Genomic DNA, 17,285 nt, shown 5'->3' on the forward strand with positions numbered 1-17,285 from the left:
TTCATTTCTCAATTTCATTCATAATTTTTGAGTCGTATCTTAGAATCTATTATCTGTTTTTGGAATCGAAACCACTGAACAAAAATTCCCCATGTTTTTGAATTTGCAAAATGAAAATTGGTATCCCAAAACAATACTGAACGCGCCCTAAAGTTCTAGCATGATTTTTGGTTTTTTTGGTCAATAGTATGGTTTTTGGTTGTTGCCTACTTCTTTTATTCACTATGCCTTGCCTTTTGCTTCTATTGATGACTTTGCTTTTGTTAGTAGTTTTTGGAATAATGATGGTTGGAATATAGATTTGATGTGCTCTATGGTCCCTCAAGATTTTGAGAATCTCATTATTAATGTGTCAACTGGTTTTGGTAATTGTGGTCCTGATGTAAAAAAAAATGGGGCAACACTTCTGATGGTTCCTTTTTCTGTTAAGTCTGCTTATAACTCCTTTGATTTTGTTGATATTCTTAACCCTATATGGAAAGCTTTGTGGAAGCTTAATGTTCCTCCAAAACTGAAAACATCTATGATCCATAAGAAGTTGCTCACTAATGTTCATAGAAAGGCTAGAAATTTTACTTAGGATGCTCTATGGTTTGTTTGTGTTTATATGTTGGTTTATTTGGAAATAGAGAAACAAGCATGTCTTTGATGCTAGTTTCCTGATGCCTACTTGTCCTGAAAAGATAATTTGGAATTATGCCTTAGAATGGAGGAATGCTCAGTTGCAAATTAATTTTAATTACATGTTTGAATATGCTATGTTGTCTTGGAAGAAACCTCCTATCAATTTTGTTAAGCTGAATGTGGATGGTACTAGATCTGCTAGCTCTAGTCTAATTGGGGCTGGAGGAGTTTTGAGAGACCATGCTTGTTCTTGGATTTCTGGTTTTCAGGCCAATTTAGGTGTTGGTGAGATTCTTGATGTTGAAGCCTGGGTTTTGCATTATGGTTTGAAAACTGCTGCTCAGTTGAATATTCGTAATCTAGAAATTGAGTATGACTGATGTCCTAGTCCATTTAATGTAGAATGTTAATCTTGCTCTTCACCCTCTTGGTTTTTCTCTCAGAGAGTTGCAAAAGACTCATGGAAAACATGGAGGATGTGAAACTTGTGCACATTTTCAGGGAGTGCAATGATACTGTTGATGCTTTGGCCAAGTGTAGCATCACTCATTCTCTCGGATTGATCACGTTTGATAAGCCTCTCTTGCATGCTACTGCTGCTTTCTTGGATGATCTTGCTGTTGTTGCAATAGCTATAAGAGTTGGACGCTCCAATGTTTAGTCTCTTTGTTTGTTTTGTTTGGGCCTCTTAGGTTCTGCTTATAACCAAAAAAAGGAAAAGAAGATGAGTTTGACAGTTCCATAATGCTGTGTTTGGATAGAGGAAAACAAGGAAGAATTTAATTAAATTCTAGAAATTTTAATATTCCTCATCATGTTTGAGTTGAAATTCTAAGGAAAGTGCGAATTCTATTAGAAAAGATAAGGGGAATTTGAAATCTGTTTTCCATGTTTATTTTCCCTGAAAAAGAGATGTCATTCTTCAATTCTCAATTTTTTCTATGCAACCATTTTTAAAAATAGTATCCAAACAAAGGAATTCTCAATTATTTAAACTTTATGCTCCTGAAAATATGATTCTCATAGAAATAAGATTTCTATCAAAATAAGATTATCTCATCCATACACAACATCAAAGTAAGGTTAGCGCGTCCAAACACAACATAAGGGTTGGTTGCTTAATTAATATTAATACCGAGGTAAAGAAAAAAAGAATAGTTTATGGGTGGGTAGAAGCGTAACGGTGCGGGTTGACCGTAGAACCCGGCCCAAGTCAAAGTCGTCAATATTTGTTGTTGTGGCTTGCGGTGTTGAAGCTTAGAGTTTCAGGAAGAAGAAGATGGACACGGAAGCACAGAGGCTTCTATGGGAAGGAGCGATCCCGTTGCAGATTCATCTCCATGAATCCGAAGTCACGACCCTTCCTTCTCCCCCGCCCGCCCTCGTAATCATCATCTCTCTCTCTCTCTCTCCTGTTTATTTCGAATTGAAGAATCATACTATCACGATTTGAATATGGTTTCAGATCTTAGCTCCTCGTCTAGGTTACCTACCACTGTTGGCCTCGCTCTTGAAGCCTTACTTCAGCACCGCCCTTCCTCCTGGTGTCGACACTCTCTGGTTCGACTACAAGGGCTTGCCCTTGAAATGGTACTCGCATATTTCCGAATGCTTTGGTCTGTTTTTACCATTATGCCCCTTAACTTTGCGACGGGGTTTTGTTGCAGGTATTTACCCACTGGAGTTCTGTTTGATCTTCTATGTGCAGAACCAGAGAGACCTTGGAATCTTACGGTATTGCTTTTTTTTTTTTTAATATATATATATATATTTTTTAAATTTTATTGAACATGTTCCACGTATGAAGGATTGAGCTATGTGATTCAGAGACGCAATGTAGTTCCACCGTGAAAAACGAATCACTTCGATAAGATGTTCCGAATCAGCAATCTTCTAATGCTCAGTGTCGTATTTGGAACTACCTTGTGTTAAACTGCATTAGTCGACAACTGTACGAAAGAGTTCCTTGAACCAGACTATTTTACTTTGTCATGGATCATAAAAATGCTACAGACTTTTGGTGTTGCAGTCATCAGAGAGGGTGTATTTGACAGATTATATTCGGACTTTGGATTTGGTCTCGATATATATATATATTTTGTGACTTGTCAAGCACATTATCTCTCTTCTTTTGTCTCCTGCCATCTTTTTTTGCCACATATTTGCAGATTGTAAATTATTTGTTGAATAATTTTGTAGGTGCACTTTAGAGGATATCCAGGAAGCGTATTGATCCCTTGTGAAGGTGAAGATAGCATAAAGTGGAGCTTTATCAACTCATTGAAAGAGGTGAGGGCATCCTTAATTTTCTTTTTCTAATCTGGATTTGATGTAACTTTTCATTTCTTCCTATTGGCAATGGACTCGGCTTGTTTTTGGTGCTTGATTTTGGGAGTTGGTAACAGTCCCACTTGAAGTATTTGTGTTACAATGCAATAATCCTTTTAATTACAAATTCTCATAGTATATAGTTGCAATTGCAGGCGGCATATATAATCAATGGAAACTCTAAGAATGTGATGAACATGTCTCAACCTGATCAGGTGGAGCTCTGGCGCTCCATCTTAAATGGTATATCTTCAAATGTTACTATACCAGTTGTTTTCTTTTAAATTGTTTATGATATCTAGGAATTATTAGCTCCATGATGAATGCTAAGATTATTCATATAATTGGGAAGATAAAAAGCATCTTGTGACTCTTAACCCATCTTCATTACTTTTGTATCCATTATGTAAACTCATAAATTTTCCACTTTTTAAATTTTGAAACATAGAAATAATGCACTTCCATGCAAATCAACTTTTCATAACTTAGTAATTTGAGCTTTCTGTTTTCTTCCTGACTTGTTTTCTCCTGCACTATATATATTATCATATCTCATCCAAATTGCGACTTGTATGCACTTTTAGATATTCGTGGTATTTTTTTGTAAAATTTACTCTGGAGAACCCGCTTCTTAAGACTGGTATTTAAAATTTGGTATGCATTTTTTCTCTTTTAAATGTACCAATCTCTTGTTAAGTTCATTATCATACGTGGGCATTTTGCTTTACTTTAGGTTTCACACTTCTAATTCCAAGATGTTTTTTAAATGAGTCTGACAAGCATGAACACTTCTATTTTGCTTATATGTCTGGGAAACACTCACCTGTTGGATAGTACTAGTTCTATGATATCTTAGAATGGAATATGGAGTAGTTACCCAATGTTGAATGTGCGCGACTATTCTGTTTGTTTATTTTTTAATAAATGCGCGACTATTCTGTTTGTTTGTTTTTTTAAATAAATGTGTCATGTCTTAGTTGGTAACCTAACTTATCAGATATGTGGAGTCCCTCGTAGTTCTTCCCAGTCTTGTGTACGTTTGTGTCTATATAGAAATAGTTTTTTTTTTCCATCTGCTAGTGGAAGTAGTTACTATCTGATTCTTAATATAGTGATTTCATTAAAGTCTTTTGTGATTTATCCCTGTCAGTACACATTTGCTACAGGTAATTTGGAATCCTACATACGGTTTTCTTCGAAACTTAAGCTTGGAGCAGTTGCAGAAGTGAACTCGAGCTTGCCAAGATCCAGATCGAGTGCAGGTGAAATCGAAATTTCTGGGCAGGGGAAGCAAGGTGCTCATACTTTAAGTTTGACACCTGAATTTTTAAGCCAACCTCAATCTCAGTATCCGTGTTCGGTGCTGGCATGAATCAATTGCATAGTTTCTCTTATAAGGGCCTGCTATCTGTTTTGATCCTTCAGACTTTTTTTCTTTTCTTTTTTTCTTTATGCATTCTGAATGTATGCTAGGTTGCACTTAGTGTGTCAACTTGCAATATATACATAGAACATTCATGTAATAAACTTTTGTTATTGATTGATTTTCGTAGGTCGAATTCCAGTTAGGTTATATGTTTGGATTGTCAGTGAGGACTTTGATGACTTAGAGGATGCACCGTCGATTGATAGTTGGGACAGTGTTTCTTATATAAACCGGCCTGTTCAGATACAAGGAGAAGGTAAGACAATTTATTTATTTTTTGTACTAAAAACCTATCTTGGAACATGTGTATGTCGCAATTTCAATGTGTTCATTCTTCATCTTGATCATTCAGTACATTAGGTTGGAATAGTTCAATTTTTTTTTCTGTTGAATAGCAAGGAAAACTTGTGGGAATAGAATCTATTGACTAGATTCTGAAAGAAGCTAAGTAGTTGTTTTTGTAGTACTCCCCTTACCTGCTTTTGTTTTTGAGTAGCTTACGTCCACACATTATATTCGTACCTTTCATGTCATATGTATGTAAGCAGGATTATGTGGTGTGAGTACCGAGTATGGTCTTTGTTCAAAACGTACACATTAAAAAATCATATCCACTGAAATGAAAACAAATGATGTTCTAGACACTCTATCCATATTCTATTCAAGGCTAGAGTTGGGATACATGTTCCTGAGTTTAAGTGTCGGCAACTATCTTGCATTGATAAGAAGAAAATAATTCTACTTGTTATGGATGCTCTCATATGCGCAATGATGAGCTTGACTGAAAAAAGTATTTTTGTAACTGTTTATATTAAGAGGAAGTTTGTTTCTCAGCACAAAAGACATGAAGTAAATAAATGGTTTAATGTTTTATAAAATGAACTATTTATGTCTCTGTATGTGTGTGTCTCGTAGCTTGATTGTATGCTCTTCTACTTTTATTTCACTGTCTGGTGTGTGAGCCCGCTTTGGTAGTTTTAGTATACCGCCCATTTCTAATCATATCTAGATGAAAATGAAAGGTTTGCTCTCATTCTTTTTTCGTTTTTTTAAGAATAAATGTGTATCATCTAGCTTGCAGAGACAAATCAGATTTCCTTGTTTTCCATAAGCTAGACAAACTGTTGACCTTGATATCTGCCCAGAGGCAATATCTTTCACATGAACCATTACGGCAGCTATCAATTTAACTATGAAACTGCGATCACTATGTTTTCACCAAGTACTCTTGCATTGCAGGTAGATGCTTCACATTACACGATGCAGTGAAATGCCTTCTGCCAGAATATTTTGTAGAGGGAGTTGCTGAATCATTGACAGTAGGTGGTGAGGAAGAGCAAAGGGTTTTATCTGAAGGCCTAAGTGGTGAAAAAAATGCCAGGGAGGAAGTAGAAAATTCAGGTGATGACCATGTAAAGGCTAGTTATGAATTTGAAGAGCCTGAAATCAAGCTGGTTCGCATACAAGGTATTGAACCGAAACTGGAGATACCATTCTCTTGGGTGGCAAACAACTTAATGCACCCTGACCATTTCCTCCATATCTGTGTATACCTTAAAGTATCTCAAGTCAATAGTACTATGTCATAGGTGGCTTTTCAATCATGTTGACAATCTTATGGGACATAAAGAGTCAATCTTCTGATGATGACTTTGAAAGGCATTTACTGCATAGCAATTGTACAGAAGAACTTCAGTTGTCAATACATAGATTTCGACTATCCACTAGATCTTTGACTCATTCAGTTCATTTCAGAGCTCTGAAAGCTACGGATTTTCTTTTTCCCTTGTATCTAGCTATCAGTTTGGGGTTGTCACATTCTCAAGATAAATTCGCTCGGATTCAAAAGTTGCTTAAAACTCTTTGTTTAGTTGAATTGGGGAAAAACGTAGGACAACCTCGCAGTAATTTTTTTTTTTTTGAGGTGAAATGGGTCAGGCTGGCTTGTGTTTGATTTTCATTACAATACCATAAAGGTCATTGTTGTCTTTCGCCATTTCGAGAAATGGAAAATGTACAGAATTACAAAATATGAAAACCCAGCAGGCCTACTCTGCTGTACCTCTGCTGGAATGCACCCAGAAATTATATTTAAGCATGTCTCGTTGTATTTGACCTGCACTAGAGATGAGACAATTTGGTACTCGAACTAAGAAACTCATTTAAAGAGCCTATACTATTGCTTCAGATGCAAGCAACTACTGCAGGTACAGCAAAGTATAGAATTCTTACATTATTTTACAGGAAAGGAAGCATCCACTTTTCACCAAATGATGAACCGATTAAGTACCACAAAAAGATACTAATTTATTAGAGGATGGACAAAAACGAAAAAGAACAAGAGGAAACAAAAACAAAGTGAGTGAAGTAGAACAGATTAAACTAATGTAGTCCAAAAATATGAAAACCCAGCAGGCCTACTCTGCTGTACCTCTGCTGGAATGCACCCAGAAATTATATTTAAGCATGTCTCGTTGTATTTGACCTGCACTAGAGATGAGACAATTTGGTACTCGAACTAAGAAACTCATTTAAAGAGCCTATACTATTGCTTCAGATGCAAGCAACTACTGCAGGTACAGCAAAGTATAGAATTCTTACATTATTTTACAGGAAAGGAAGCATCCACTTTTCACCAAATGATGAACCGATTAAGTACCACAAAAAGATACTAATTTATTAGAGGATGGACAAAAACGAAAAAGAACAAGAGGAAACAAAAACAAAGTGAGTGAAGTAGAACAGATTAAACTAATGTAGTCCAAAAAGGCGCTTACAGGCTTTAAGGATCTTGCCTCCATTATGGCTTTTCTTGTTAGATCTTCTTCTTCTTGTTGTTCCCCACTCACCTTCTTCCCCATCGTGAAGCTCCATAATGCATGTTACAGACTGGTCATGGATCCTAGAATACCTTTCTGAAGCTGTAGAGGATGATCTTCTCATTGAGGATATTGCACCTTTCACTGCAGATTGAAACCCAGAAGAAGAAGAAGAAGAGACTGAGCAGTTCCTTTTCAATACCACATGACTACCTTTGGCATTACCAAAGTTCCTATCATGATGCTGAATCTCATCGTCTTCTTGTTTGTCAAGCTTGTTCTTGATCTGCAGGTTGCTTTCTAAATGTGTTTTGGATCCAAGATCTGAAAAATCCATGGATCTTGAGTATTGGGAGTGAATAATACTGATCTTGGAATATCCCCCATCCATTTCTACGTGATCGAGTGTGTATTGTATTTGAAACCAAAGTCAAATAATGGAGCTGAGGACAGGAGGACCTAGCTTACCCTTGTAATGTATGTTACCATTAAGCAGCTAGAGGTAAAACTACAAAGAGGTTTTTGACTGTGGAGGTAATAAAGATAAACTATACAATTCAGACTTATTGCCAGAGCTTGTGACTTGTCAGAGTTATACAGATTCTGAAAGTCCGGACTGCGATAGATGAAGGTGAGAAGAGAAATGAAAGACTTGATTCATGTCTAAATCTCTTTACATCTTCAACTTGGCATGGAGTGCCATTTGGGTCACTGACCATATCAGTGGCGGAACCTGAGAAAAGATTTCAAAGGGGCCAATATACACTAAATGTACCATTAATTATGCCGGAGGGGCAATTTACACTAAATGTACCATTAATTATGATATTAACACCTAATTAAGGGGAAATAAAAAATTTCGCTGGAGGAGCCATGCACCCCTCTGGCCTCCAAGAGGTTCCGCCACTGGACCATATTCAACTTTACTCGTCCAACAAATTTATCTGTATTTGTACGAGGGATCGAAGAATCAAGCGAATACATCCTTATTTTTAAGAATTTGAGAAATTTTTCTTATTTCATTCTAGTATGATTTAATTTGATAATTTCATCCATTCATCATCTAGACTCCCATGCAAAAATGATGTCTACAAAAAAAAACAACTAATTCTATAATCAATCATAGTTCAAAATTGTGGAAACAAATTTAGACTGTTCAATAAAAAAATTAAGAATAAAGATTTGACTAGCATAATTGTTAAACTTTTTTCATTTTAGCTAATTTTTTTCATGATTCATGTGTTTAGGTATCTAGTAAATTGCTTATTTAAATTGTTGAATTACATGTTAGAAATAAAAACATGGTCAATTTTGTTAAGTTATATATTTATCTGTGTGTATACGTATGTATATTCTAGTGGCCGGCAACCAAGAGATACAAATATCTGTATTTTCATGTAGTCGACCAAAACAAATCTATATTTTTTGTAAGTTGTCACAAATTTGTGATAGAGACGTGTCTTGTCTAATTTCTTGCAAATGCTTACTTTATGGGTGAATTACATTATCAAATAGTTGCAATCTCCGTATGGGTGAATTATGCAACAATCAGAATGTTTGTTAACCAACCTTGTTGGTGAAACATGTCACAATGTTGATATATTACTACTAAGCTGGAAAAGGCCTAACATAAATAATTAATTTTGTCAGCGTACATGGTTTTTTTTTTTTGGCTAATGTGGTAATCGGAAAGGGTGTGAAACTGTGAATAATTCAAGTTTCTCCAAGGAAGTTGGGAGCCACGACCAGATTAAGGATTAGAGAACCGGGCTCCTTCAGAGTCCAGCTTATGTGGGAATTGCTTTGGGAAGAAAAGCCTTAGTACAACTGTAACAAAATCAATTCATCTTCCAACATCACCTCTCGATAACTTGAAGATTCCCCATGGAAATCTAAAGAAAATGTAAGCGACTAGGAGTAAAGTGAGCATATTTGTTCTCCAGTATGTTCGATCTAATACCATTAAAAAATATGGCAGCACATGATATTTGAGAATAATAGTTCCGTGATCAAACCCGCTAAGCCTACTAGCATCTTGTGATCATAATTCTCATATATTCTAATGCCCTAAACATAAAATTTACTTATTTTATGTGCTTAATTTAATTTAGACCAATTCATTTCCATGTTTTATAGAATATCTTGACAAGAAGAGAAAAATGTGAAATTCCGGCAATTTTCCAAGCACCACCAATTTTAGCGGTACTATTATGGCGGAGCACCACCACTTTTGGTGGTGCCGTGCATTTTCTGGCTACTTTTATGGAGGAGAAACACATTATTCTATCACAACTAGATCTCATCTTTTTAGTTGAGATTTAACTACACCACTTTTCTCTATTTCTCACAAAATCACCCACTTCCTTTTTTATCACCCACTTCTTCCATGATCATTCATTTCCTCCATGATCACCCACTTCTTTCACGATCACCCACTTCCTTTCATGATCACTCACTTCTTCCATGATCAATCACTTCCTCCATGATCACCCACTTCCTTACATGATCACCCACTTCCTCCTTTATCACCCATTTCCTTCCATGATCACTCACTTCTTCCATGATCACACACTTCCTTCCAAGATCACTTACTTCCTCCTTTATCACTCACTTCTTCCATAACCAACCATCTCACTCACTACACAATTATCTCTCATTTTTTCTACTTTTTCCACCACCATTCTCCTCTATAAAAACATCTATTACCACCATCTCCATGAACACCAATCTCCACCACCAACCAAGAGAAAGAGACATTTCCATCTACCCATCTCATTCTAAAAACACCAAGTTTCATCACTTCACCATCCACTATTTTTCATACACCATCATCAAGCAAGGAGGAAGAAGAGGAGTCTAGCATCATTTGAGGATCTCCATCACCACCATGCCAAGATCTCCTTGAGTTCATCCACATCATCCTAAACTTGAGATTCACTAGTCACCTCTCAACTCTCTCTTTACTTTGATATTCATAAACATGTTGAAGCTTGTGTATTTTGTTATGAGTGAATAGTTAATTTGTTGGGGTTAGGGTGAAAGCCCTAGCCAATCTTGTATGACATTGATATAAATATTTTGTTTAATGCACTTTTCATTAGCACTCTAATATGCTAGTTCAAAAGTTGAACATTCATGCTTAAACTTAATCAATTTGTGTATGATTGTTTGTCATGACATGATGAATGATTAAGGCTGATTAACCTTAGTTGTTTGAAGCATGATAGCATATCATATGTGCATGTTAGAGTTGTGAACTATAATCACTTAGAGATAAGCATGGTTGGTTTGCATGATTTCTTCATCTCCAAACTTTATGCACTTAGGGTAACACATTTGATACTTAACCGGATTCATATGCATGACTTGAGTAGTTAAGGACTACACCCGAGAGGTGTTGCTTGATACCAACAAAGAAGATTGTCCCTTGTCATACCCGAGAGGGATACAAGGAGAGAAATTGGCTAATTAAAGTGGCATCATTCAATTTAGTAGCATCATTGTTCACAAGAGAAGCTAGAGGTGGAAACCTTAAGTCCTAACTCACATCCATTTCATCACATCTAGTTTAGCATAGTCTAGTTTACATTTTAAGTGATCATTTGTTTTTAACAGTAACTCCACATCCGAAACAAATTTAAATCACTACACCATCTTGCATATATCCACCATGAATTTGGGTTCACTTGTGAGCCTTGATTTGTGACTTGTACATTTGCATATTCTTCTAGCATCCCTTAGGTTCTCCTAGCTAGAGAGGGTTTTTCTAATCCCTTGGGTACGACATCCCCTACTCACAATCTCACTACACTATAACTTGACCCTTATACTTGAGAGTGACCTTTGAGTCGACAAGTTTTTGGCGATGTTGCCGGGGATTGGAGTAAAATCCAATTCTTAACTCGGTTTGCCTTCATACCAAGTAAAATCACAATTCATACAAGTTTCATTGTCTTACCACCATGTGCTCATGCCTTCCATTTCATGCCAAGCACTTTGCAGCTTATACCGGCTTTTGATGGTGATTTTGCCGGTGATCCATTCAAGCACATCAAGATATTTAATGAAGTTTGCTCGACCGTCCAACTCAATGGTATTGATGAAGACAATCTTAGGCTAAGACTTTTTCCTTTCTCATTGAAGGATAAGGCCAAGGAGTGGTTGTACAAGATTCCGGTGGCAAGGATCACCTCATGGGATGCGATGAATGACACATTTCTCAAGAAGTACTTTCCAATATCCAAGAGAAATGCATTAAGGAATTCCCTCATGACTTACCAAGAGTTCCCATCAAAATTGTTTCATGAGTCTTGGCAGAGATTCAAGGACATGGAGCAAAATTGTCCTAATCATGGTGTGAAGAAGTGGCTTTTGTTGAGCACCTTCTATAATGGGTCAAGCCAAGAGACTAAAAGAAGAATTGACAATGCTTGTCAAGGGAGTTTCATGGAGAAGAATGAGATTGAAGCGGAAAACATTCTTGACTCACTAGCAGAGACATCACAACTCTATGTTATTCAAAGTGATATGAGGCTGGTGAAGGAAGCCAATGTGATTTGAAAAGATCAACAAAGAAGAGCTTATGAGATGGAGCAACCCAACACTCAAAAAAATTGAGTTGAAGCGGATTGAAGCGAACATGAACAAAAAGTTAGATTTGATTCTCAATGCTCAAGGAAATAGAGAGCATCTCTAACCTATGTCAAGCAAGATGTTTGAGCAAGTTTGCTTAATTTGTGAAAGTGACCAACACGAGACAATGATTTGTCCAAATGAAGGTGCATATCAAGTTAACATGGAGCAATGCAACCAAATTGGTTTCCAACCCTAACCAAGGAATGATCCTTGTAGCAACACTTACAATCCCAAATGGAGAAACCACCCTAACTTTGGGTGGGGAGGCAATCAGAACCGAGACCAAGTGTTTGTGAATCGTGAGCAAGGCGAAGGTTTCCAAAGATCTAGTGGTGGCTATCAAGGTGCAAGCTCCTCCAACTACAACAATAAATTCCAAAGGGCTCACTATCAACCTCAACCTCAAGCACAACCTATAGTTCCACCTCAAGAGCTATTGAAGAAGCCAAGTGTTGAAGACTTGTTAATGCGTTTCAATGTGCAGAACAAGGGTAACCAAGCCAAGCAAGATAAGAAGATCAATATCCCTCAATGGTCGTTTTTATTACTCGACATCAATATTAACCATGTAAGCATCGTTAGTAGTATAAAGCAAGAGGGTATCGTTCACAAACCGGGGATCCATCCAGGGCAAAGAATCACAAACATTTAACAACGAATTCACAAAGAGATATAACGTTTTAAAGATATAGGATCAGATCAAATAGAAAATATAAAACCTAAACTAATATATACATGTGATCATCCAACCAATACACAAACATCACCAAACAAAATGTCACAAGTAGCTTTGAAATCATAATCTCATCCTATGCAAACACCGAGCCTTAGTAGACAAATATTGAGTGAACAAACAACAATCTAATGTCAAACTAGGTTACTTAGCACATCACTAACTCGAAACATGGCCTGGTAATCCTATCTTAGCGCTTAAAAATTACAAGGTAACATGTCATTCTCAATCTTACCACTTCATAGATTCATCTGTTATCTAATTACTTAGCGCATCTTAGATAACAAACGGATCATGCTTAATTCCTAGTGATTACTAACAAGTCAAGCATGTCACTTACTTTAACATGTTAACAAAAACACTTAAATCCTATATGTAAAACTAACTTAGCGTCTTGAATCACATATAGTTAACACACGACATCTACATAGAAATCATAATAAACAAACTCAGAACTACTTTATAACATCTTGCAAAATCATAAACTACATAAGAGTATTCCACAAATTCGGAAGTAGCCAAAAACAGAAACACAACATCACACAAAGAATTCAAATTGAAAACATAATTGAAGAAGTAACGAGTTACACTTTGCAAATCTCCTTAGCAATATCAAAATAAGGCAGCACGGCTTCAGCTTGAATGACAATCCTAGGCGTAGCGCTTTGGATCGATGGAATGAAAGGAATATGGTGCTTTCGGCTTGAATGGCTTTGAGGATGATGAATAGTGTTTAAGGCAGAGCTTTGGCAAGTCTTGTGAGCAAGGTTGATCATGTTTTTCTGTGGAAATGAGGTGCTATATATAGAGGAAAAAACCCAAGGGACGCTGGTCACAAAGTCCACAAAGTTGAAACCAAATTGTTTTAGGTTTCCTAGATTTTTTTCAATTCGGCAGAGCTGACCTTTGTGCCTTGTTCTGGCCATATCTTTTAATCCATATATCATGCATTTTCTGAATCATTGTGAGCTGTCCAAGGGAGCCCGTCAAAGTTGGATGACCTAAACTGTAAGAATTTTGATTTCTATAAAGATTGGACATTAATTGCATATCTTCTTCCTCCTTTAATGCTGATTTCTTTTGCACATATTTCTTCCCTCGAATTAGGGAGGTACCAAGAATCTTAATTGTTGCAGCCTTGTTTGAATTTTCTTACCTCTTCTCATTTATTTGCTGCATACCTTCTTTAACTTTCTTACCTCTTTTCATGTATTTGCTGCATGCCTTCTTTGACTTTTTTTTCGTGCAAGAATTTATGTAATAGGTACCAACACTAAGCTAGGCTAGAGGAACAGGAATTAAAACATTACTAGATTCATTCATGCCCCAAATGAGGTCTTGGAATTACAATATATACTATTACTGCTCAACCATACAAGGGAAAATGGGAGCAAGGATCTTGGGACCGCCCTGAAGAGAAAATGACAAACTAACATTAACTAACAAAGGAGACAAATTGCAGCAACGGAATGCTAGAGATGAGGACAGTAGCACTGGTCGGATAAGAGCCATGGGTGTGCTGAGTAATTGTACTTCTGGTGCAGACCTGCAGATGATGCATGTGGTTGAGATTAGTGGGCTGATAGAGGATTTGGGCTGAGGTAAATAGGTTGGTCTTAACAAGTCCTCCCCTTCTAGAGAACAAGCTTGCCCTCAAGCTTGGAAGTCAGGAAAGCGATGCAAAATAGTTGCAGTCTCTTCCCAAGTAGGGTCCTCCACAGGCAGGCCTTGCCAAGTAATAAGCCATTTGGTAACGTCACGACGACGCTCCCTGAAAATGGCCATGTCCAGCACACGGTCCGGGAGCAGTTCCAGGATACCATCTTGATCAAATTGGGGCAGTGTGGCAGTGATAGGCTCATGAGTACCTACACAGCGTTTAAGCAGTGAGACATGAAAGATGGGATGCAGCCTGCACTTGGCTGGAAGAAGAGGTTTGTAAGCCACTTTTCCAATCTTGGCAGCAATGCGGAATGGACCATAGAAACGAGGAGCAAGTTTCTGAGAAGGCCGACGGACCAAGGATTGTTGCCGGTATGGGTGAAGCTTGAGAAACACCAAATCATCAACCTCAAAGGTGCGTTCAGTGCGACCCTTGTCTGCTTGCTGTTTCATACGGTTTTGTGCCAAAACTAAATGGTCCTTGAGGTCCTTCAACAGAGAGTCACGATCCTTGAGTGCGCCATCAACTGCATTGTTGGTAGTAGTGCCCAGCATGTAGTTGGAAATACAGGGAGGAGGAAAACCGTACACAGCTTGTAATGGGGTCATTTGAATGGCAGAATGGAAGGTGGAATTATACCACCATTCGGCCCAGTGCAGCAAGGTGGACCATGTCGCAGGCTTGTCACTGATGAAGCAACGTAAGTAGTGCTCAAGCGTCCGATTCAACACCTCGGACTGACCATCGGTTTGCTGGTGATAAGCCGAGCTATGACAAAGCTTGGTACCCTGCAATTTGAAGAAATTCTCCCAGAAATTCGAAATGAATACTCGGTCGCGGTCACTTACAATGGACTTAGGCATTCCATGGAGACGAAAAACCTCTCTAGTGAACACCTCAGCAATCTGAGCAGCTGTGTAGGGATGAGTGACCGCAATGAAATGTCCATACTTCGAGAGTCGATCAACCACGACCAAAATCGAAGTCTTGTCATCAAAGGAGGGTAGCCCATCTATAAAATCCATTGCAATGTCAAGCCAAGGGCGATCTGGAATAGCGGCTGTAACAAGCCAGGGGGCTGTGTAGTCTCATAGTTAACCCGCTGACATTGATCACACGAAGCAACATATCTCTTGACATCGCGACAAACACCCGGCCACACAAAATTGCGAGTAAGGCGTTTGAGGGTCCAGAGGAAACCAGAGTGACCAGCAAGGAGAGAGGAATGAAACTCAAATAGAATTTTAGAGCGCCAATCCGAAGTTGCAGGCACAAAGATGCGATCTTTGTACAGAAGCCGACCATCTTTGACCGAAAATCCTTTCTTAACAACACCCCTGTTAGCTATAGCATCAAGAACAACAATGGAATCCGGGTCCGAGCGACAAGCTCGATCTATTGCATCAAGAGAATCAAAAATTGGGGAAGAAACACCTTGAATGCTCAGAAATTCATGATACCTGGACAAGGTGTCGGCCACAGTGTTCAATTACCCAGCGCGGTACTTCACTGTGAAGTCAAAGCCCAAGAGTTTGGCAATCCATTTTTGTTGCGCAGGTGTAATGATTCGTTGTTGGAACATGTGAACCAACGGCTGGTGGTCAGTAACAATGGTGAAGTGATGACCCAACAGATATTGTCGCCACTTGGAGGTTGCCTGAAGGACAGCGAGCATCTCTTTCTCATAAGTGGAGAGCAATTGATTGCGAGGAGAGAGAGTCTTACTAAGAAACTCAATGGGGTGCTTGCTTTGCGATAGAACGGCGCCGATGCCTTGACCGCTGGCGTCGGTCTCAATGTAAAACTCATATTCGAAATTGGTGAGTGCTAGGACAGGGGCAGAAGTAATAGCAGTCTTCAGAGCAAGAAAGGCATCGTCGACCGCCATAGACCAAGAGAAACCATCTTTCATGAGTAAATCGGTGAGAGGCCGAGCAATAATACTGAAGTTATGAACAAAACGTCTGTAATACCCAGTGAGTCCCAGAAATCCTCGTAAGGCTTTGATGGTTTTGGGCTTGGGCCATTGAACAATACAGCTCACTTTCTCCTGGTCCATCGTAACTCCTTGGGCTGAAACAACATGGCCCAAATACTGGACAGAAGTCTGAGCAAATTGACATTTGGAGAGCTTGACATAAAGCCGGTGAGATTGTAATATGTGTAAAACCTTATCAAGGAGTATTACATGTGACTCAAAATCCGGACTATAAATCAAAATGTCATCAAAAAAAACTAACACACCTTTGCGGAGCAATGGGCGCAACACATCATTCATTCGAGCTTTGAATGATGATGGTCCGTTGGAGAGACCAAATGGCATGACGACAAACTCATAGTGGCCGTCATGAGTCCAAAATGCGGTTTTGGGAATATCCTTCTCATGCATGCGGATTTGATGGTAGCCGGAACGGAGGTCGAGCTTGGTGTAGATGGAGGAACCATGGATCTCATTGAATAGTTCATCCACAACCGGAATAGGAAACCCGTCTTTGATAGTTGCCGCGTTCAACTCACGGTAATCAACACAAAAATACCAAGTGCCTTCTTTCTTCCGGACAAGTAAAACCGGCGAAGAGAATGGACTTGAGCTAGGGCGGATGATGCCTTGGGATAACATTTCAGATACCTGGGTTTCAAGTTCGGTCTTTTGGGAGTGGGCATATTTGTAAGGTCGAACATTAATAGGACCACTGTTGAATTTGAGGGGAATTTTGTGGTCAATGGACCGTTTGGGAGGCAGGCCCACTGGAGGTTCAAAAATAGGCCCAAATTTGGTTAATAGGTGGGCTATTTCAGGCCTGTGTGGGGAACGTGGAGTTGTAGGCAACACAACAAAGAGAGGGCAGAGAACATCAAGTTGCTCTCTGGGAATAAGATCAAATATGGCAGATGGGTCAAGATCACTGTGAGGGACCGAATTGATACCACGGAGAAGATATCTCTTACCGTCAGCGACAAAAGCCATCAGCTTGTCGCGGAAGTGCCAACCGATAAAACCCAAGGTTTCCAGCCATTGTGCACCGAGAACTAAGTCACAGCCAGGCACTGGAAGTA

The 17,285-nt window shown here is 38.6% G+C and overlaps 1 protein-coding gene across 1 annotated transcript; it reads left to right on the forward strand.

Moving 5' to 3' along the window:
• Window positions 1-1,873: 1,873 nt before the first annotated feature.
• On the forward strand, window positions 1,874-6,105 carry LOC126793487 (autophagy protein 5). Its single transcript, XM_050520025.1, has 8 exons — window positions 1,874-2,008; window positions 2,090-2,214; window positions 2,292-2,358; window positions 2,824-2,913; window positions 3,108-3,195; window positions 4,119-4,247; window positions 4,506-4,634; window positions 5,618-6,105. Exons 1-8 carry the CDS (start codon window positions 1,904-1,906, stop codon window positions 5,965-5,967), a joined length of 1,083 nt encoding a protein of 360 aa, XP_050375982.1. The 5' UTR covers window positions 1,874-1,903; the 3' UTR covers window positions 5,968-6,105.
• The last annotated feature ends 11,180 nt before the right edge of the window (window positions 6,106-17,285 follow it).

Source organism: Argentina anserina, chromosome 5 (assembly GCF_933775445.1).
Source record: "Argentina anserina chromosome 5, drPotAnse1.1, whole genome shotgun sequence".
NCBI classification, from domain to species: Eukaryota; Viridiplantae; Streptophyta; class Magnoliopsida; order Rosales; family Rosaceae; genus Argentina; species Argentina anserina.

What these genes read in the sequence shown, in the direction of transcription:
- LOC126793487 (XM_050520025.1), top strand. Translation starts at nt 1,904, where the DNA reads ATGGACACGGAAGCACAGAGGCTTCTATGGGAAGGAGCGATCCCGTTG. An exon ending in AAGGGCTTGCCCTTGAAATG is followed by an intron (nt 2,215 to 2,291) that starts GTACTCGCATAT and finishes GTTTTGTTGCAG; the next exon opens with GTATTTACCCACTGGAGTTC. An exon ending in TGTTCAGATACAAGGAGAAG is followed by an intron (nt 4,635 to 5,617) that starts GTAAGACAATTT and finishes CTTGCATTGCAG; the next exon opens with GTAGATGCTTCACATTACAC.